General features: G+C 42.4%; 1 protein-coding gene across 13 annotated transcripts in view; it reads right to left on the bottom strand.

The window, feature by feature from the left end:
* SEC31A (SEC31 homolog A, COPII component) overlaps window positions 1-22,378 on the bottom strand; it is a 46,634-nt gene that overhangs the window by 20,449 nt on the left and 3,807 nt on the right. For all 13 annotated transcript variants that reach the window (XR_015258568.1, XM_086747750.1, XM_086747752.1 and 10 more), the window contains 15 exons: window positions 20,848-21,046; window positions 19,483-19,578; window positions 17,407-17,547; window positions 15,951-16,093; window positions 14,920-15,019; window positions 13,467-13,628; window positions 13,107-13,259; window positions 11,568-11,804; window positions 10,896-10,970; window positions 8,469-8,519; window positions 7,549-7,626; window positions 4,924-4,999; window positions 4,113-4,291; window positions 2,067-2,193; window positions 978-1,123 (listed from right to left, as the gene is read on the bottom strand). Coding sequence is in view for 12 of the 13 variants with exons in the window: in XM_086747750.1 (XP_086603876.1) it covers window positions 978-1,123; window positions 2,067-2,193; window positions 4,113-4,291; window positions 4,924-4,999; window positions 7,549-7,626; window positions 8,469-8,519; window positions 10,896-10,970; window positions 11,568-11,804; window positions 13,107-13,259; window positions 13,467-13,628; window positions 14,920-15,019; window positions 15,951-16,093; window positions 17,407-17,547; window positions 19,483-19,578; window positions 20,848-21,046 (1,963 nt within the window). In the remaining variant the exon portion in view is untranslated. The remainder of the gene's footprint in view (window positions 1-977; window positions 1,124-2,066; window positions 2,194-4,112; window positions 4,292-4,923; window positions 5,000-7,548; window positions 7,627-8,468; window positions 8,520-10,895; window positions 10,971-11,567; window positions 11,805-13,106; window positions 13,260-13,466; window positions 13,629-14,919; window positions 15,020-15,950; window positions 16,094-17,406; window positions 17,548-19,482; window positions 19,579-20,847; window positions 21,047-22,378) is intronic.

Raw genomic sequence — 22,378 nt, 5'->3', positions numbered from 1 at the left:
GTCTGTCTAGTGACTGTTCAATAATACATTTTTGTTTTTGCCAACAACTCAGCACTTCAAAAAAGGCAAATAAAAAACCAATTAAAATAACCAACAGCTTCTATGTGTTTCAGCAATTCCACATCATAGTAAACAAGAGGTCTAATTATGACTCCAACAATATTTTCAATTTCAGTGTCTGAGAAAGCAAAGTAACACAATCAAAATGCAAATCCAAACTAAAGGTACATCTGTAAACAAAGCTCTCAAAATCAAGAGAGTGGAAAGTAATTTTGATAATTCAAAACGAGGGAGAGTCAATAATGTGAAGTAAAACTCACATGTACTCCAGTTCCTTCAATTAACTAAACAGAGACTCACAGCACTGCCAGGTGACATTACTTCAAGTACTTTCTAAAACTGGTCCTTCAAAGGCCCTGAAGAGATGGAAAAAACTAAGCCTACACCATAAAATAAATTATTCCGTAATTGCTTCATCTCACTGTCATCAATCCTAGTCCCCCAAGATATTTGCTATATTTCACTGCTGGAAACCAAACCCATGTCATGAGAACCTCCCTACAGTTTTCTCTCCAGATTTAACTCTAATTTATTAGATTTCTTCCCCTGAACATCTAAGCCATCCCTTCCAAAAGCAAAAACATCCCCTTATTTTCCCTGTCACAAAAGATGCAAGCAAAACCCCTTCTTCATGAAAACGCTCTAAGCCCTACAACTACATTTTGACCCAAGAAGCATATTAGCACGTCTACCCAAAGAACAGAGCAGACATGAGGGCCATCATGTTTCACAATGTATTTTCCAATACCATAGTTATGTATTATTTCTATGAAAGTCACCCATTCCAGAAGGAAAAGGCTTGCATCCTGAGATACATGGAGCTATCAGAGAGCATAAAAAGATTTAGATAATTTTACTTAAGTGCCAAGTGATTGCAGTGCATTACTTCCAATATCCTTCTTAACAGAATTACCAACCTGAAGGGACAAGGGGCTGTTTCCATCCTGAGTCTTGGTCCAACAAGCAACAAGTTTTTCCACGTTGCCGGCACAAATGTAACAGAGACAAGCCTGTGTCTGCAGAAGGCTGTCCCCCTCGTTCTCCAGCCTGTTACCCAGGAGATCTATGAAAAATACGAAGAAAGAAGATGCTAGTGAATCACTTTGGTGATCCCTCCATCACTGCCGAGGCTGGGGAAGCCTGCAATGCCTGTTGTGTCTCTGCTCAGCACAGTGAGAAGGGATACTGCCTCTGGGCAAGTAAGGACATACTCTGGTGTCCAGCACAGATTATCTCATGGGAGCCCGGAGCACTTCAGATGCAGTTAATGTCACGGCAGCAAGAACTTGCCAAATGCCCGCAAACCTGAGCCATGTCAGAGGGGACAGTCCATCTGCCAACATAACAAAGGACAAGAGCGCAGGGTTCGATTGTCCCCTCTGCCACCCACTTTTTGTAGTCCCTCATTTCCAGAGCGTGACTTGAGTGTGCAACCAACAAAAGAACTGTGAGCAACAAAGCTGTGACACTGCTCTGGGCTGATGTGTGCTCAAGTGTGCCCTGGACATAGTGGCTGGCATCTAAGGGGCACAGGAGTGTCAGGCACACAGCTACTGGCAATATAACTTCCCTATGGGTTAAGCTCAGTCAGCTGTCTGCTGTGCAACACACATGAGGGCAGGGATGCATACTGCCTGTGAAAGAGGATTCCTTCTGAGAAGTCAGAATTGTTCTTGGGAAAGAAGAGCGAAGCAGTTCCCTGAAAAATTTCCTCTTGTGTCCCATGCACAAACACTCCAAGATACTGGTTCCCTGGTTGAGACACATGTCTCAGAAAATTCCAGAAATTCCAGAAAATTCCAGAAATTCCCAGAAAATCAGGGAATGTACTGGGAACACAGCACCCCAGAGGTTACTCTCCTCCTCTGCAACAGGACCAAACTATATTACCCATCAAAGAAGCCAGTGAGGCATTACAACAATTTATTGCAAGGAAAACAACCGTGGCAAAATGTAGCTTTGCTGTAAGTGGAATAAGTGACATCCAGTTTGTAAAGTGTCCTTACCACAAAGGGCTGCAAACTCATCTGGCCTGGCGTAAGTGAGCACGGCAGCCAAAGCCTCTCTCCAATTCTGCAGATCACAAGACTGCACAATCTCTTTCCAGTTCTTCGTTACCACTGCAGTGATAAGCTAGACAAGAAGGAGAGCAACCACAGTTAAGATCTCGGTAGGATTTCCTTTGTGTTTTAGGATACAGTCTAATTTGTAAGTCTAATTTGTACAGTCTAATTCAAGTGTACTCATCCCCACGGTATCCAGGGTCACAGCAGATACTGCCCTGCAATTCAACAGCTGCACAAGAGTCCCTTTTACTTCAAAAGGATTCAGTGAAAATCACAAAACAAGCTCAGATAACAGACAGGACAATTTTTCTTGCTATAAAATGTGCAAGAAAAGAATGCACAGATCTACGCAAGATGTGATGGCTGCAGATGCTTTTCAGCACTGTTTTTGCAGACAAAGATAACCCACTAAGTATTTAGCTATAAATCTTCTACATAATGCCCAGCAAGGGGTATGAATTTTGTTTGTCAAACTTTCATTTGGCTTTAAGCTCTTGGCCTCAGGCTGATCAGTGAGGGGCAGTTGAAAAGGCTGCTTGAATGAAGAAGCAAGTTGGCAGCAGTAACAACCTGAGCTGGCTGCAGTATCCCTACCCTGCACCCGTGCACACAGGCTGCCTGTCCACAAGCCCTCGGTTTCTTCCATCTCAAAATCTGTCTGTGGTTATTTTGCTTCAGACAAAAGACAGACTTGGCAGCTGTGCTGCTGTTTAGTGAACAAAGCCCTTGTCATGCCAAGACTTCAAGCTCAGAAACAGGTGAACAAGCAGTAAGTGTGCAGTTTGAGACCAGAAAAGAAAATAAACACACCTGAACCACAAATGCAAGGTCCTAACTACAAGGTCAACACTCATTTGTTAGCGTAGGCACAGATAACTGGTCTGCTCTCCATAAAGATACTTTTTCCAAAAGGGTGAGCTACAGTGAAAAAATTTCCCATGCACCACAAAATTCTCCTTCCTCTGATTAGGTCAGATGCAGGGAAGGAGCTGGGAGCGGGGGAAGAAATCCTGCAGAGTTTTAATACTTGAGAATTTCCTCTTTTGACTTCTCATTTCACCAGAAACGCAAATTGTTCCTATCTCAAACTGGATTGCGGGCAATGATCAGCAAAATCCCTTACAGACCCCTAGCCTGTGGTGCTGCATGTCCTAACTCCCCAAGTGACTGTGCTTTGCAGTCACTGCTCCACGAAAGCACTTAAGCACACACCCATTTTACAGGCTGCTTCCTGCTACTGTGTAAAACACCCTTATTTGACAATGGATTGCTAAAAAGTGACCACGAGCAACTTTCTCCCCTCCTCTAAAAGCGGCCATCCTTACCAAACCAATTGCCTTGTGCTCTTTTAAAGTCACTTCTCCTGTTTCCTCCTCCTGTTGCTACTTTCTTATGCCAATAGTAAGAAGAAAAATTTGAACGAGCAGCATCAGCAATCCCTAGCATTGCAAAAAGCTAAAAAGAATAATAACCAGCTGGCTATAACATGCTGTCTCCTAGACAAAGGGTGATTGATCTATTGTAGGCATACTTAGCTGCTTTGGTGCATGCAGTGAAACAAAGCATCAGCAAAATCTGTTAAGACTGATCACAGGCAGAAATAAACCTAATGCTGCTGGCACTGAGCATGGGTCATGTGTGAGTCCCAAAAAATGTGACAAGGTAACAGACTGAAATGTGTGCTGCTTAAGATATTTGTCTTTTATCAGTGAGAATCTACTAGTGTATATGCAACTCGGATGCCGGAGACAAGGTAAAGAATACTCTTCTTGTGTATTGATATCCAGGTAGTGTGCATCTTCTCTCCTTATCAGTGCATTAAAAAAGAATAACAGAAATCCTTCTGCTCTGAGATCTTACGAATTACTTAAATACTTACTAGCTTCTCATAGAAATAAACTTATGAAATGGCAAGAAAACTTTTAAGGGGAAAAAGGGAGTTGCCCAAGGCCTACAGCATGTTGTTTCTCGACTGAAAAAACATACCCTGGTAATTTTGCTCTGCATCTTAACAAAGTACTTTTCCTGTGTCTTAGAAAGCAGCTCTTGTCCTCCTGCGATGGCCAAGATAATGGCATCAGCCATGCGGTTATCGTGCAAGCAGAGATCTACTGCGCTCTCAAAGTTACCAGTCAGCAAAGCCTGGGTAATCAAACCGTCCACATCTGCAACAAAAGAGGAGTGCGTTTTCAAATGATGGCACAGAAGTCACTTAAATATGCAACAGCACATGATTCTGTCCAACTATACAGCACCGCACAAAGTTCTCTGCAAAGCAGCTTGCTCCCAGCAGGTACTTACAGGGATGCTTAAATTCATGTCCAGTCTCAAATACACTATGGTCACAGCCACGTCAGGTGAGGCACTGCCAAGTATCACTTACCGTGCTGCAGAGCAAGATGCTGGAGGTCTAAATGACATCTGTAACAACTACCCTGCATATAGTGCCAGAAACAAAGTCAAACCTAGACAGAAGTCAATGGCTTCTGTGTTATTCAAGATCCCCTGGGAGTTTCTGTACAAACAGTGACGTTAGTACTTTTATATCAGAAATCACTCAGAGTAGCTGCATTTCAACGATGGGGTATACAAGTGCTGTATACTTCCTTTTCTTCCCTAAAGAAGTTTTATTTTCAAGTGCCTTGATACTGCTGTGAAAAGAACAGAGTTAAAGGCAAGTCATGATAATCCTTCACAGTCTGTTTAGAAATTTCCTTCTCACTGTAACATCAGTATCAACATGAGCATTTACAATTATCAGCACATACAATGAAATAAATATTAAGGTTTTTCTTACCTCCACTAACAGAGATGTTAAATGTCCTCTTTGCAGATCCCAAATCTTCAGTTTCTTGTTTATGGTCCTTTGTTCTCTAAGAGAAAGGAAAAGCATAGCTTTTGAACATTTCAAATATACACACACAGTAAAAAAACCATGGCTCTTGCATTACAAGTTAAAGACCGACTTTCAGACTACCAGTTGCCTAAGAGATCACTAACATAGAAGGGAAGAGTATTCCTGTCATTTGTTAGAACATTGTTTCAGTACAGGATAATCAAGTTCCCCTGGTGCCTGAACAAAATCACCACACTAAGAAAGGCCTGGGCTTATCAAAGGACCTCCAGTGCATGTAAACACATCATTACAAAATCATTGTTCTGAGAGATCAGTGGACCATTTTTAAAAATGGATGCCAAGCGGAAACAGCACTGCAAGCCCCAGATTTCTAACCACCAGAGAAGGCTTATGCAAGCATGAGTGTGCATACCTAGAGATCACAAATACCAGCAACCAGACACCTGGATCCTGGGTACTGACTTGCACATATGCATCTATGCCCATATACACACAAGCCCCTCAAAGCACAACAGCAGCCCTGTGTTGTGGAACACAGCCACACAATCAGAAATCTGCTCCGTTCCCTCTTCCCTTTCAACTTTAATCCCTATCAAGAACAGTCTACCACAATGCTACCTAGGTTTCACTTTGCTCCACTTACACTTTCACCTCATCCTTGAAACACTCTGCACTAGGCATACACCCTAGTTTAATTAAGCAAAGCACATGAATACATGCTTAATGTTCAATGCAAGTCCAGCATGGTCCAGACAGACTTGAGCACTTTGTACTCAGTACAGGACTGCTCAGAGGACAGAAAGCTGCTTTTTTACAAAACTCCCCTATGAATTAAGATAGAGAGCATTTCCTGCTAGTACTTGGATTTTGGGATTTCAAAAAAACCCCTTTCAATAATAATAATAATAATAAAAAAAAAAAAGAGAGGGAAGTCCCTCTCCACCATTAATTTCCACAGCACAGTCTAAGAAGAGTGCAGAAATCATCCCTCTGCCATAAGCCAGTGCACTAGTACATGCAGTGGGAGTTCAAGAGTCTGCTGAGAACACCCTGCTTGTATGCTGATCAGTGAAATTGCACTTCAGGATAAAAAATAAGTACACAGTGGACTAAGAACAGGCATTTGGGATGGGGAGGTAAGTCTGAAACAAGCTTTGTGTTTGGCTCATGAAAGAAGGCAGCATCTGGAAAATTATTTTGCTGTCAGATAGCGCGTGATGTGTGTTTGCTATCAATTGAGAGCATGTTGTGACTATCACAGGAATAATGTACCCATCCTGTTACTTTATGTATGTGACAGCACTCCCCAGTGAATCATCAGTGGCTTCAGGCCAATCTCACAAATATATTTACCACCCATGCTGGTAGGCTAAGGTCTGGCTGTGAATTCTCTCTTAGAAGAGACATTTGTTATGAGACATCGAATATCTTCATGAATGCATACAGCAAAATCCTTACGCAGTCAGATACATGCGGCTTCCACTACAGTGTCTAATGAGTTAACAAGTAATCAAGCACCTAACATAAGGAGAGCGCTTTGTTCTGGTGTCCTTAACAGGCTGTTACACAGTTAACAAGTACACCACTCCAACATGCATGACACATAAACCACCATCCTCCTCTTCACAGACAACTGCAGACAGGCACCAAGCACAGGTTTGAGGATAGGGATTATAGGTAGTTTTAGCCTACCAGCTCAAACTCTAACCCAAAAGAGAGACTGAGGAAACAGGGCAGAATGAAACTGGCCTGCTTACTAGTAATACTAGTATTTTCAGTGCTATTAACCTCACATGGCAGGGACTGGGTCCTTAGTTCTAATTATAGACCTGTCCCCATATTTAAAACACAGGGCTGAACACAATGCTGCTCAAATGGACAGAAATGAACAAAAGCTGTAAGATCCCAAAGGCAGACCTGGTGGAGCACAAACTGACCATGATAAATCTGGCTGGACTGTTGCAACTGATGTTCACAAGGCAGCTAGCTACCAAAGCCCTGATACTCGCTGTTCAGGTGCAAAGGATGGCACTGTGATGCCTGTGGGAGCAGTGCAGAGAATTAATATTCCCCCTCCCCTCCAGTACCACAGCTGCATCTCTGCAAAGGCTTATACCTAGAAACAGAGCAGTAATAAACTGATAGCTTGGTAATAATCAACCAGAGGGAGGGAAGAAAGGAGTGTGGAAACAGTCGAGGGCAAGGTGGTGGGGGCAGGGGAGGAGGAATGCATTAGACTTGTGGCAGCAGATCATTTAGTATGTGTTAGGGAAATGTCAGAGTGAAAATTATGGCACAGTGAAGTCCTTGAGTCTGGAGTCAACTGGATTGTTACAAAATGAGTTTGTTCTTCATTGCCACCAAAATCTATTCACATGACGTCTGAGGCTGATGAGAAAGTCCCAAGCAACTTAACAAGAGCTTACATTTTACTCATTCTAAATACATTATTGTATTTCCATATATCCTCAGCACTAGGAAATACCAACAAAATAAAATGCTCTTAATAGTAACAAAGTAAATACACAGGAGGTCAATGGGGTTAGTCTAGAAGGCAACAGATACCTCTCCCAAGAACTGCTCCTCTGTAGCCTGGCCTTCGTCCCCTTCATTAGGTACAGATTCATCAGATTCTGTGTGAGTCTTCAGCAGAGAGAAGATGTCATTAAAAACAAAAAGCCAGTAAATGTGGAAAAAATACTTTGCACTGAGAGTATAGCCATCTTCCCGGCAACAGTAGCCAGAACCAGACTGCAAATCACAAAAATGCACTGGCAATATATGCTCGAGTACAACAAACATGGTAGAGGCCTTCCATTTCCTTGCCCTTTGTCATTACACAATACCTTGTGCTGTTTTCATCTTAGCTGCCTGAACACATGCAGCAAAACTTTTCTTCCCCATTAGGCAACTACAGATGACATCCAAAATGCCTAATGTGGTGCCTCCATTGTAGATTCAGGTCATTACAATTACAACGGGCAACGTCCAAACTGTATCACTCTTGATCTGTTACAGGACCACACTCTCAGTCCTCTTTTTTTAAAGCCTGGGGAAGGTGCTGCTCTTGAAAGCAGCTGCCAGGCAGCAAGGCTCTGCTCTACCTCACAAGGAGCACAAAGTATCACAGTGGGCAAGACACAGGCAGCAAAAAGAAAAGGTGGAGGGGCATCACTGAGACCTTGAACTAAAACTTGTGATTGAGAGCCCTTCATTAGGAAATAGGGGGACATCTGAGTGGAAAAAAGTGGTTTTTTTTTTTACAGTAAGTACCTTCATCATACTGAATGTAGGAACTTGTCATATGCTGGGTTATTTGTGACTTACTTTGAGACAGTTACCGAGCAGAAAGAAAATTTCTTTTTACTTTGTACATTACATTACAATATGTACATTATATGTATAATGTACATATAATACATATATTATAATGCTTTGTACATAGCATTATAAAACCAAACACAGTTGTACATGTGTTTGCTTACCTCTCCCAAGTCACCATCTGAAAGATCCTCTTTATTCAAAGCAGATGTAATCTGCAAAACAACCAAGATATAAGTGTGCTTTTATTTTAGAGGCAGACCTCTCACGGATTTCTCAGATTGCAAAACTGGCACATGTAGCTAATATGCTGCTTGCAGAACAGTTAACGTGAAACTAAGGCTATTTCCTTTCCCAGCCTGGTGATGGATTTACTGCTAAGTCCCTTGTACCCCAAGCTCTGATGGAAACAACAGCTGCTCTATGCCTTTCAACCTGTAATTGTTAACTCAAGGGCCTCAAACCTCATTAGAGCTTCTAGAAATCACAATAATAAAAACAGTATCAAAGCATGCAGGATAAAACCCTCTGCTCTGGTTAGGGAAAATGAAGCCGTGACAATCTTCATGGAGCAGGGAGCCTGTCAGGAAGCTGTGGTTTCAAGCACAAGCATGCATACAGCTGTGGCTCTGGGCTAGGATTTTCCAAGGTACAGAAGAGTTAAAATGCCCAGGTTTTACTGCTTTGCAAAGCAAATTACGACTCCAGATTCAATTAGGGCCCTCAAAAATGCCAATTTAATGTATAGAGCTTAAAACACATGCATAAAATATATTAGTTTGGCACCTGGGGGTTCCTAATGCTGCTAATGTTAACTACTGCTCTTAGTACTGCAGGCTTTATTTTACCCTTGTAGGCTGGTTTTCACAAAAAGCTAAACTCAATTGCTGGAGACGGTTTTCTCTCTTTTTTAATCATTAGTTTACAATAGAAAGGAGAGACCCAGGACTTGACTTGCATATGAGAATCATGGGTTTTAAGAAGATAAAAACAAAACACCTAACAGCTTATTCCAAGAAGCTGAAATCTGTGACCATTTTTTACTTTCCTTTCCCTACCAGTAACATGAAAAAAACAGTTGTGATTTAGTGAGTTTATCATCTGGGTATCACAAATTTTCAGACAAACTGTTCTGTATTGTTTCTTGCTACTAAAAACCACGGATTCAACTTCAACCCGGAATGCTTGTTGAGAAACATGAAAAGATGGTCTTGCATACTGAAATAAAGGCGTAGGCCTTGCACTTCAGGCCACTCAGTTCAGCTACACCCATTTTCCCAGCTTCTCCCCACGCACAGGGCATATCAAACCCAGAGCAAGAGCCACAGTGGGCTCCAGCCTGCATGAGGCTGCTCTGCAGGACCGCTACTAAATTTCAGTTGGATTTTCTAATTGAGATCTGCTTTTCAAAAACAGGATTTTCCTTGCTGTGCTGGCCTTTGACTCATACAACAAAAATTTAGAAGCTGAGGACAGACTGTTAGCAAAAACATAATATTTTTCTGTAATCGTAAGAGGCCACCTAATTCGTAACCATAATAGCATTTTTATGGAGCCAGTCTTTGAAAATAAAACATTAGTTTGACACAATGAAAATGAGTCAAGCATTCAAATCCACTGAATCGGAACTGAAGAAATACTAGACAGTTCCTGAGTACAGACAGCACTGAAAACAACAGAGCCAAAATGCACAGCGGGTATTCCCCTGAGATAAGAATCTTCCAACTTGGAAGAAAGCTCTATACTTAAGGTGTGCAAGTTGCCTCCTGGCAATCCAAATTTTGCCTTTCCAAATGTAACCAGGTTTGATCTTTGTTTTCTTTTCTTTTGTAAAAATGAATGGCATCCCACACACACAAAAAAAGGACTATTCTAGGTTTTCCAAGGTACTTAATGAAACCCTGAAGATTGCTTACATGTTCTTCAACCAGCAAGCCTAAAACCAGATCAGATTCCATGATGTTCTAGTAGAAGGATGACACATGAAAAAGTTAAATGAATAGTTTGAACCAACAAATATCAAAGCTTCTTGATGGGTGAGAATTTTAGATCAACACTGGACAGTCAGACGCAGACACACCTCTGAAGTCTGTTGCCTGCTTTGAAATTTTCATTTAACATCTATATTGCAAGAAGATGACATAGTCAATAAAAAACCAACAAAGCAAAATGCTTGATATAAGAATTCTGAAGTTACTAATGAGTTGTTTATCTCAACAAAATTTAAAAAGCAGAGGAAGATTTCTAGTGTCCTTTGGAACAAAGGAATTCCTTAAACAACACAAGTATTCAGGTCAGCCATGTTTAAACAGAGGCTCCAGCACCATGGGTAACAGTTGTATAATGGCTATGAGGAGAGCTGCAGCACTTACAAATACCATCTACTGGGAAACATACCAAAAATAATGTTGCATAAAAATGTTTATTGTATTGAATAGCCTGTGGATGGATACTGGTAATTGCTCTTCCAGTCTCTCAAGTAAATGAATATGCCAACCATATATGGCACCGTCAACATTTTAGGCTGTACTCTGCAGATACATCCATCAGTAAAGCATTTAAACACAAGCACGGCTTCCAGGCACATTTACCTTCTTCCTCAGATCATCCTTCCTGTATCCCAAGAGCTCAAGGTATTTAACACGTGAATCTTCTTCAAAGTTCACCTTTAAAAAACAAAAGTTAAAGAATATATTGCAATTCACAATTTTTCATTTTCTCCCTCACTGGCTTTTTACTTAACTGGCACACAGATTACCCACTGACAGCTAGTGAATGTGGAGACTGAGTGTAATAAAGAGAACTGAAAAGGCCTTCAGTGACTCGGGCACCTGAGCAGGCAGGCAAAGCTTCAATCTGATTATTGTAGGTGAACAATCTCCTTATCTGCTTCATTTGGAAGCGTCTAAATGTTCATTGTGAGCAGTGAAAAGCACATCTAAAGTTGCCCTAAAGTTTTATCCCTTCTCACTATCTCCCTGTACAAAGATGTACTGATGGGGGATGTAAAAAAACACAGGATACCTTCCCCCAAGCCTTGGCTTCTGCCATGATTTCTTGCAAACCCCGCAAACACTCTTGGCCCTGAGGACTGACTCTCTTCTGGTGGGCCACCGCCAACAACAGGGCTCTATGAGTACTATGCCCACAGTCTACACTTTTGGTCCCCAGCATCTCTTCTGCTAAAACACCATAATGTGCAGAAGGAACCATTTCTGCACTGGCTTTCCAAGTCAGCGGGGAACTCTTGAACTGCTGCATACCTTTAAGAAGGCCCACACGTTTTTCTCAAAGTCAGCCTGGGCCGTGTCAATTTTCTTCTGGCAGTAGCTGACAAAGCCTTCGGACTGCACAGCCTCCTGCAGCTGGTTCGAGCGGGCCAGAAACTCCTTCTCTGTAACAACCTGGCTCACGTAGACATGCTGACGCTGCTGCTGCTGCTCCATGCCTGGCTGCTGCTGAGACTTGGCATTCTCAAATGTAACCAGCTTGCCTCCAAACTGGAATTAAGGCACACATGCAGTATGTGAAAATACACAAGTATACGCTGGAATGTATATGAAAAAGTATGCACATAAAAATACATACATACATGATTTTTATATAGCATATATAGGTTTATGGACAAACATTCCTAACATCAACTCATTGATTTTTTTTTTTCTCACCACCCTGTATTTCTATGCATGTAAGGAGCCTGCTGGGTAAGCGGGTGCACATTTATTAAGATTTATGAGCAAGCTACTTCTGTGTTTGTTTTTTTTTCTCAAGCAAAAGACTGAAAAGAAATGCAGAGCTAGAGCTATGGGTCTGTACAGTGCCCAGCATAAATGCAGTATTTCATGATATTGCAATGTAATTACCAAAGAAACTTATGCATCATTCTATAGCTCAGTTAATTTACACAGGCTAGTCCAATAAATTACAAAGTCAGCATTATAAAAAGCAAAAAGCCTAGCCAAGAAAAAGACTGACAGCTGGCTTCTAGAAAAGCAGGACAAATAAGGGAATAAGCACCATTATAAAATGACCCATCAGTCAGTGGCTAGGCAACATCAGTTCTCTTTGATGGGAGAAAATTGCATTTAATTTGTGTATCAGATCATGAATAAGTGGACAAACAATGTTAAAAAATGAGCAGTATTTTGACAAAGAAATCCACTTCAAATGGACAGGCTAAAAATTTCAGGAGATCCCCAAGAAATGGCTTGTGGGTATAGAAAATAAGCCAAAGGTGGAGCCAAAGAATAGAGGACTCTGCTCTTAAAAAGCAGGGCCTTGCTACCCTCTCACCTGGCTCCTCTGCAAATCAGCCAGCCATGAAGAAGCCTAACTGTGTGCTGCTACAGTGACTCCTGCTACCTTGATCAGAGCTAACATGAGTATTCTCCACCAGACTCATATAGTAGCTTCAAACTACACTCAAGTCTCAGATACTTCCCCAGTTTGGTCCAATTCCCCCCTCCCAATGTATATTTGTTTACTACAAAGCAAGCACTGAACATAAATAAAAGCAAAGCCCTAATCAATCCCAAAACAGAAAGAAACAAGTAACTGTTGGCAACGCAAAGCCTCCTTGGTTTTTTTCCCCTAAACATTTTTGTGATGCTTTTGCTGGCTTGCTGTCCCACATGGCCAGCCTCAAAGCTGCTGTGAGCATCTCCCACCATGACAACAAACAGAGGAAGTTCTCCCAAGGTGGAGCACAATGTTGAACTCCCCACTTCCTGAAGTGTTTTGCAGCTGCCACCACTATCTCCCTCGTGTCTGGTCAACCATGCTCAGCCTTGTTTCCTGCTTACCGAGAACGATGCTCCCACGGGTCGCCGGATCCATTTGGGTGGTTTCTTTAGGGGCAAAACGACACTCTGGGCAGGGGTCTGCTGGGGAAGTTGCAGAGGCGGGAGGGGCTGTCCTGTACCAAATGGATCGAGGTTCCCGAAAGACGATGAAAGCTTTGATAACAAAAGGAGGAAAAATCAAAAGTGACGTATCGCCAGTAAACTAAACATAAGCATTTATTTGCAACAAATTGGTACTCCTGCAAGCAGGGCTGTAGACAGCCAATGAAGACCTCACATGAGCCCGTGTTTCCTCTGGACGCCCCCCCCCCCCCAATAACCTCCTTATGTCTATATTCTTAGCTTAACATTTCTTGATACCTGGTCAACTTGCTTCTGCCTCAAGCCATCCATGCTGCCTCCCATGATTGAGTAAACGCTGATCCGCCCATCAAACGAAGCTGCAGACAAGACAGCGGGGTTCCTGGGACACCACTGGATATCAAAGCACCACTGTGTGTTCGTGGGCAACTCATACAGCACCTGGGCAGCAAAAACAAGTCCAACAAATCAAGGTTTTTAATGAAGTACCAAGTCCAACAGCAACAATTCTCCTGCCTGCCCTGAGACTGGTCTGCTCTTCTTGCTTCCCAACAGCCTCCATGTCACTGTACACATCAACAGCATGCAAACCCTGACAATCACCAAACAGAAGATTACCACACACCACTGCTTAATTTCCTTCTCCCTCCATTAAATCTTCTGTTTAATCCACACAGGAAAAACTATGTAGGCGGGGTATGTCTGTGCTGTCCTGCTGCAAGCTGTGAACTGCTGCTGATATTCATGCTAGCTCATTCAGAACTAATCTGGGTATCTCTACACACTACATGGAGACATGTCCAGGCTCCAAAGTAAGTGTTTTTGCAGGAAAACTGAAAAAGTTAAAATCTGCAGTCTAGGCAGACAGCTGCTCCTGCCCTGGAACAGACAAGCTCACCACTGCAGCAGACATTCAACCATAAACAAGGGGAAACTCAAAAAGCAAAGTGCTAACTGCCGCGCTGACGCCCTGGAAACTGTTCTTCTTTTTAATAAAAACATGTAGTATGATTCATCCACATGTAAAGCCTTCCTTAACAGCACAAGATCCAGCTCAGATAACTCATTTACCACCACACAGCTTTTGCACTTTTGGGACAATGTCTTAATTTTAGAAACACTTCTGACTCTGTCCTCCAGGATTATTGCCCACTGCAAGCAAGGAGCCCTAGAGAGTGCCTGAAGTCCTTCTTGCATTCTAGGAGCAAACACTCAAGTTGTCTGAAAAAAGGATCTCCATCCCCTTTGCAAGGTATCCCCAGGCCCAGAAGGGCAGAGGGGGAACACACTCAAGGGGCTCTCACTGATTTGCCACTATTGTAGCAACCTACAAAATCCTTCTGGTCTGGATAAAAGCTCTCACACTTAGAGAAGAAAAAAGGCAATTCAACAGTAATCCAGCCACAATGGGCCCAAACCAAAAGAGTAGGAAGCAAATATTTTGTTTAAGTGGGGCCATTTCTATCCCTTACAATGAGCAGGGACCTAACTCCTTAGCAGGAGAGAAGCAGTAAGGACAAACATGTAATATCAGCAACACCAGGAAGGAATCCTGCACCACCAGGACAAGCTCAGGAGGCACATATACCAAACACAAGCACACACGACATCCCACAGAAGAGAAACATCCCACAGAAGCATCATTCCTAGGAATGCAAGCACATCAACAACTGCTTTGCATATGCCACTGTGCCACCTCTGAACAGAGATTTAAGTGGTGTGTGTACAATACCTCGCCCGTGTTAGGGTTGGAGCAGAGAATTTTAGCATCCTTCCCACAGCTAAGTAGCAGCTCCGAATCCGCCATACTCCAAGCAACGGCCAATATACCCCTGTGTGAAAAGTAACAAGCAAAAAGAGTTTAACATAAACACAAAATGATGATAAATAAAGCTTATTTATAAGCTGAGTTCCTACATTAGCTGAGCCTTCCACCTCAAAATGCCCTTCCCACTCATTCCTCTTACAAGAGGAAAAATTTTTCAATGTTATCAGCACTTTATTTATTGAAGTAGATGCTTTCTATTTTCTGCATGAGGAGGTATAAAGATGCAGCCACTGTATCTGAAAATTAAATGCAACAGTCATGCAGGAGAACCTGGACACCAATGTAACAAAATGGTTTGCTTGCCTGCAGTATCATTAACATACAGTGTCCAAAACTGTAAGTAAGGTCAGTGACTGAGAAGTTTGTCAGCTTCTTTTTATTAGTGGGAGATTCAAGTCAGCAGAACCACTGGCAGCAGTTTTGGTAGAATCTGCAACACAGACTTATTTTTGTTGTTCTCCTTAAATCAAGTGTTGGTTTTGGGCAACAAGGAAAGTTTCACTAACAACTGAGGAAGGATGAGAATTTAACAAAATCTTTCCTTGTACCCAAATTTGAGCCATTTAGGGGACTGAGGGGCAGAGAGACTGTGCACGTCCACTATTCAGGCAAAATCAACTACTACTAACTCTTGGCACCTCAACTTCCTCTTCTCGAAAAGCATAAAAACAAAGCAGCAACTTTGGTGTTTCAGCAGGATAGTGGAGTTTTTTTATTTTGGGGCCTGTTCCCTTCAAAACAGCAGACCCTCAAAAGGCAAGCCTTTCAGGACACAGGGTTGGCTAGTCAGCAAGCCAGCATATAGCACTGCCTGCTGCTGGAATTGCTGAAGTGAGCCTTCACAGGAAACCAAGCAAGAAATGAGATGTACAAACTGGTATGCAGTCCCCAACAGTGCAAACACCATGGAGCAGCAGGCTACGTAAGACTCATACCTTGTATGGCTTTCTAGAACACGAAGTGGTGAGGAGGCAAATCTTAGGTCCCACATTTGAATCACAGGCAACCTGTCATCCTCCGAGGCCAGAACCATCTGGGTAGCAACATCAGGGTGCCAAGCCAGGCCTGAGCAGTGCATCTGAGGGACAATATTGCACGACAGCATAAAATAACTATGCAGCAACAAAGGACAAAAGACAACTAGCCTAAATAAGTCTACATGCATGGTAAAACACTGTTGCCAGGGAATTTGCAGCTGTGTTTCTGGGTATTATTTCTGACTGCATTCAGATTGGGACACTCTTCTTGTTTCTGTGAGAGAAGACTTGCAATTAGTTTCCCAAGGTCCTCTCAAAGAGATTACTTTGTGCTGTCTCATTCACAACCCTATGTTTTAATGTAAGAAAACTGTAAAGTCCTCTGTACAAACCTTTCTCTCTAATATTTTTATGGCTATTTTAACAAAAGTCATTGTTAGGCAGAGGTTATTATAATGTGAACACTGTATCACTATGCTACAGTCACAGGATGAAGACAGCCTACTGTGTTACTGTTACACTAGGCAACAAATACATAAAACATGGAGAGTTACACAGTTTATCAGACTAAGAGTGCAGTGAACAAGCAGCTACTTCAGGAGCTCCCTTTTGTAAATTTTGTTTTGAACTCTTGCTACATCTTCAAAGTTTATTATAGCAATATTGAATTTAAAATATACAGAATTATACAAATATGTCACTCTCCACAAGTTCAACAGGCTCTTTTTCACATTTACATTGCCTGAGGAGCAGGTGTGGTGGCTGTAACTCTATGAAGCAGTTCTCTGTAACCTGCTCAATGGCAACACGCCTCTGTGGTGCGCACCACCAGAGAGCCTGCCCTCTCCAAGCTCGCCTGCAGCTTGTTCTGATTTCCACATCCAGATCAGCAGAAGCACAGGTCCCAGCTTCATCAGTCATCAGTGTCCTGCCAGGGCTCAGCCCTTGTGCTCGTATCACCTGTGCTGCCAAGGATGAAGCTCTCTCTGCCTGAGCACTAAGTCATGATGTCACCTGCTCTGCAAAACTAAATGTGCTAACCCAGAGCATATTAGCTGCAATCTCCAACACACAAAACATGTCATTTCTGACTAGCTGAATAAAAACCTTTTTGTGGTAGCCCCAAACAGATCAGTAATGGCTTTCTCCAAAGTAACTTAACACTCCAGTAGGAAATCTGAGTGCCTTGCTTCAATTTGCATCTGCCTATTTTCATTTAAAATGCTGACAAACTCTCTGCACATTCATAGTCTTTTAAGAGAAAGTATTAGATATTTAGCATGTCATGTAGAACTGGGTCAGGCACCAGTATCTTTATGTCATGCAAGAAGGGGTGCTATGACCTACCCCCACATGCCAGGAGCCCCAACACATCTCCACAAGCACCCGTGCAGCCATGCGAGAGCTAACTTACCCGGTTATTGTGGTCACTGACTTTGATGATGGGTTCGTTCTTCCTGAGATCCCACACAGTGGCTCGGCCGCTAGGGCTGGCAGATGCCAGGATGTGCTGGACTTGCCTGTTCCATGCGATGCAGCTGATGTCCTCGAGAGGCTGTCGAACGCACAGAACAGTCTGTCACAACTTTTCCAGACTGAAGACTCAAAACCTGTTATTTTCAGAACTTGCTAAATGACAAGTCTGCAAGGAGACTCATCCCAGGTACTGCATGTGTTCTGGTTTCCTATGTACATACTTTGTAGGGCAGAACGCCTGAAAACCCTGATTTATAAGCTCTTAGAATTTCTCTGTAATATCTGCATTTTCTGCTTTACAATACAATACATTAGTCACTCCCAGAAGACTAACCACAACTGCCTTCAAGAATAGAAAATTGCTGCATGAAAGCACATCCAGGTATATGACCTGCCCTTTTGCCTTGGATTATTAGGTTTTGACTTACAAAAAAATCTGTTTGCTTGGAGGAATTCTGTGGGATTTTTTTAGTTTCCCAAATGCTTATTCAGAGTCCAAGAATTAAAAGCAATGTTAACTCAGTTCTTGTTGCACTATTATTTCCAGTTGTCATTAAGCACATGGACTATAAGATTTCCCAGCCTAAAAAATTACTGTTAGACAAAAAATCCTATACGGGGATCTTTAAGTAGGGTGAGCGTCCTCCAAAATGCCCACATGATAATAAACAACTCAGACTAAACAAAGTATCCAAACCCACAGAGCTTAAACTAAAAACCTTTAAACTGAAGATTACTTCTCAATCCATTTCCTCACTTTGTTGTCTCCAAATTATCATGCAGTAATAAATCCATTTTCCAGTAACCACAAACAACTTCTGCAATTTTCTAACAGCTACAGAAATGTACATGCATCGAAACAACTTCCTCCTATTCGTCTATGTTCTTCACAAGGCACAAAGGACAAAAGTCTACAGTTTTTCAGATTATCTTTGAGAGACACAGGCTAAATACTGGCCCTTAAGTATAGCAATTAAACACTCCTTGAAACCCAGACCAAACCTCCTGCCTCATCTTCTGACTTTTCAGTAGCTGCTTTTTATCTTCCTCTTATTTTCTTCAATCTGTACCTTCATGATCTTCAGATTCATGCATGCAGTGAAACATGCAGAGGAAGACTAGAAGATGTGCAACAGTTACGGATATTTAAAAAGTGGTGTAGCCTGATAAACTCAGCTTGTTATTACTTGTTGCTTGATAAAATGTAACATTTCTCAAAGACTAAGGGGATACTTCAGCTTTCCCTCACTAAATACAATTTCTTAAAAAATAAAAACCCAGTACACGAAGATATCAACTGCTCGTGCAGACAGCCAAAACTGCGGGTCTGTTGTGGATAGACATGACTGCACATCCAGGGCTGCTGCATGGGAAGCAGAGCAAATGATGCATCACATGGACCCATGCATGACTGCACTTAGAGGCATAGCCAAGAAATCGCATTCGAGGGGCTAGAAAAGCAGCAGCATCAAGTCATCCTTGTATGGAGCTGGGCAAAAAATCACAGCTAGACATAAACTGTGGCAAAATAGTGCTATCATGACTGACTTCCTTCCAAAAGCGTTCACTGAAAGCTACCAACACTGCCGCTCAGAGAGTACTGCCATTAAGGACGTGGGCTCCTGCCGTATGCTTTGAATCACAGGCATGTTACAAGGAGAAAAATGTCTCAAACCTCACAGTCTAATAAGCACGTTACAAAAGTTGAGTACCAATACAAGGCCTATTTCTGTTGGCCTTCAGGAAAGTCACTGGAGAACAACATGCAGGAATATATTTTTCTTTATTTTTGATACGGAAAGATCTGTTGTACCACCCCTTAAGGACTGTATTTAATGTCACCAGAAATGTATCTCATGGCTAACTGACAGCCAAATCAGATTTCAAAAGGCTTCCCCTCCCCCCACCTTCAGACAGCTTTAAAACTATACCTTTCAATGAGCTCTCAACTTAAGGGACATACATATTTTTCATTAGTCTGCTCTGCAGCATTTAACAACGACAAATCTGTTACCTGTGTCTTCACTCCTGGCGTCATTGGTGTGGCAAAATTGTTTAAGTCCCAGATATAGATTTCAGACTCATTAGCACCAGAGGCCACCAGATTAGTCTGTAAGACACATTAATAGACGTTAAAGAGTATCTTCAGCACCAGTTTTCATAGTCTTAGCTGCTGAGAGGCATCAGATCCACAGGATCCAATTTCTCCTATCAGCTCAGGAAAAAAAAAGCAAGTTTTTTTTTTTTTTTTTTTGCGATTGCAGGTAAGACCAAGTTAATTAAGAAAACGCATACACTGCACTAGACTGGCATGTCAAGACCAAAATTCCTGTTTTGCGGAGTGCTCCTCCACTGCATGGCAAACACCCATGAAGAGGTTGCAGGGGCGCAGCCATGGACAGGTGAGTGGAAAGCAGTGACATTTCTGGAAGGGGACAGATGAGGAAGCAGTGCTCCAGCTGTCATGGCCACAGAGCTTTGCTCCAGGCAGACCATGACTGCAGGGCCAGCTGGAAGGAGTGTGGCATTTGTGCCTCCAGCAGCAGACAGCACCTTGCCCACAGTGAGTGCAATCATCCAGAGCAATCCTGCATCAGCGAAACAAAACTGCAGGCAGGGTGACACGAACTAAGGGCACCAAGCATCCTTTGATCACGTCCCACAGCTGATGACAACGAAGTCTTGACTTCATAACAGGCAGAAAGGGAAAGTAACAAATTCAGAAAGAACACAATGAACACAGGGTGGCCCCTGTGAAAGGGTGAAAGCAAGTGTGCAGGGACAGAAGTGCTATTTAGAAAACAAATTCAATTGAATTCTCGCACAGCTGGTGGGGACAAGGAAAAACCAACCCACTGTATATCTAGAACGAAGTAAATGCTCATTAGTGATGAAGGAAAGCTTGTTGCTTTTGAGAGCTCTTCTGCTAAAGAGGCCACGTGACTGTGTTTCCTGTTCAGTCTCCTCTTTCCAAGTAAGACCTCTAAATGTCTTGAAAACAGATCCTACCCAACACACAAAGGAGATGCCTAAAATCCGATGTCACTTGAGTGAGAGCACGTAAATACTCCCTGTGTGATAACAACAATACTGGCACTGGGGGAGCTTAAGAAGGAGACTGGCTAGAAACACCGCAGAAGACCACCTCTACTTTACATGTAAGGTGAGCTAAAAAGACCAGACACCTAAAACTCTTTCATTCCCCATCCTGAAAGGCCAATAACAGGTCAGGTTTTTCCTACTAGATACAGACACTCAAACACCAAATTCAGCTCATGCTTTTCAGGGGAAGGGAAAGGGTCAGAAACGTTAAAGTTTACAAGTTAAGACAGGTCACACATGTATGATGGCATGCAATGAAGAATAGCAGAAAACCAACCTGGAACATGTTGACATCGAGTGCTCTTACTGGTCCTGTGTGCTTGTCTTTCTGGGCAATTATTACTTCAGCATCTCCAGCTATGATTTTGGCTGGGTCGTACAGGATGACACTTCCGTTTTCACCCCCGGCAATCAGGACTCCGGAGACTCTCTCACCTGAGGTCATGCTGTGTGGCCCCCAGATCAACTTGTGGTACCTGTAAGATACAGAGTTCCTCACAGTCTACAGCCACCCACCACCAGCTCCACATACACTGATGCACTCCCATTTTGCTCATCCCAGCTAAAGCCTCCAGACTGCTGGAGAAAGCAGTCAGAGAAAAGAGAAAAGCACTGTCTGCATTTCTCCTTGAGGATGAGTCTCTATACTTACAATGCCTTCCATCAGAAAGACAACCTGTCCTAATTCATGTACAACCAATAACCTGATAACATCTCATCTCCTGCCTGCAAAATCAGGTAAGTGCCCCTAACTGCATGTGATTTTGAGCTCACCTTTGCAAAACAACAGGAGTAATCAAAGTAAGGAATGTGAGCCCATCCAACTGCAGCCTGTAGGCAAACATCTGCTATTTGTGAGCAACTCTTCATAAAAGAGAGGAAAAAGGTGGAACTACAAAAATTCTAAATCCTTTTCCATATCCGTGCTTCTGGATGCGCAAGCATTTCATCTGCTGTACTGAAGTCTCAACAAGCAGTTTTTTCACATCATGGGCATGTGTCGCTTGGACCACAATCTATTTTCCAGGCTAAATCAAGAGGAATTAAACATACTTCCAGAAATTAAGTATTTTCACACCACTGTGTCCATCTGCAAATACCAAAGTTTCCTTCAACTCAGTGAACTTGCTGCATAAGCAAAACAGCATTCCTGTGTATTCAGCCATGTGAAGAATGAATTTCTTCTACATAAAATGACACATTGTTACATACCAGCTCTTATGCAAGCAGAAAGCAAACCAACACTGACTGGAAGGTGGCAAAGAGTTACTTTAGCATTCACTGTGTTATTATTTATCTCTTTGTTATCTCTGGACAACCTTCAAGTAATTTCTTTAAATCACAGCAACTTCAGCATGATAAAATACATACTGCAGAAAGCCTGACAAAGAGCATATACGCTGGGTGAGAAATACTGTAACAGCCAAGCGCTCAGTTGCCTAGTGCGGTGTTTAGATTATAGTGGGGGTTCACCATAGAACGATGCTACAAACAGAAATTGGTCTGTGATATCGGACAGACTCTCCCCCTGGGTACACTTTTTATACTTCTGCATAGAAGTTACGAGAAATGGAGTGACCAACAGGGCTGTCTGGGCAGTAGTATTACACCACCAGCAAGATTCAACAGGACTTGAGATAATCCAAAATGAAAGCAGAAAACTGTGAGGAACAAAAACTAGAGTTAACTGTGCAATTACTTTCCTCTTGCCCTTTGCTCTTTCCAAGATATACACGGCTCTATAAAAGCAGTCCAAAAGTTTCCTTGGAGGACAATAAAGCTCATTTCAGGATTGTCTTTTGTGAGTT

Source organism: Chlamydotis macqueenii, chromosome 4, assembly GCF_036417535.1.
Source record: "Chlamydotis macqueenii isolate bChlMac1 chromosome 4, bChlMac1.mat, whole genome shotgun sequence".
Lineage (NCBI taxonomy): Eukaryota > Metazoa > Chordata > Aves > Otidiformes > Otididae > Chlamydotis > Chlamydotis macqueenii.
The sequence above is the reverse complement of the archived record's forward strand: the minus strand, read 5'-3'. Positions and strand labels throughout refer to the sequence as shown.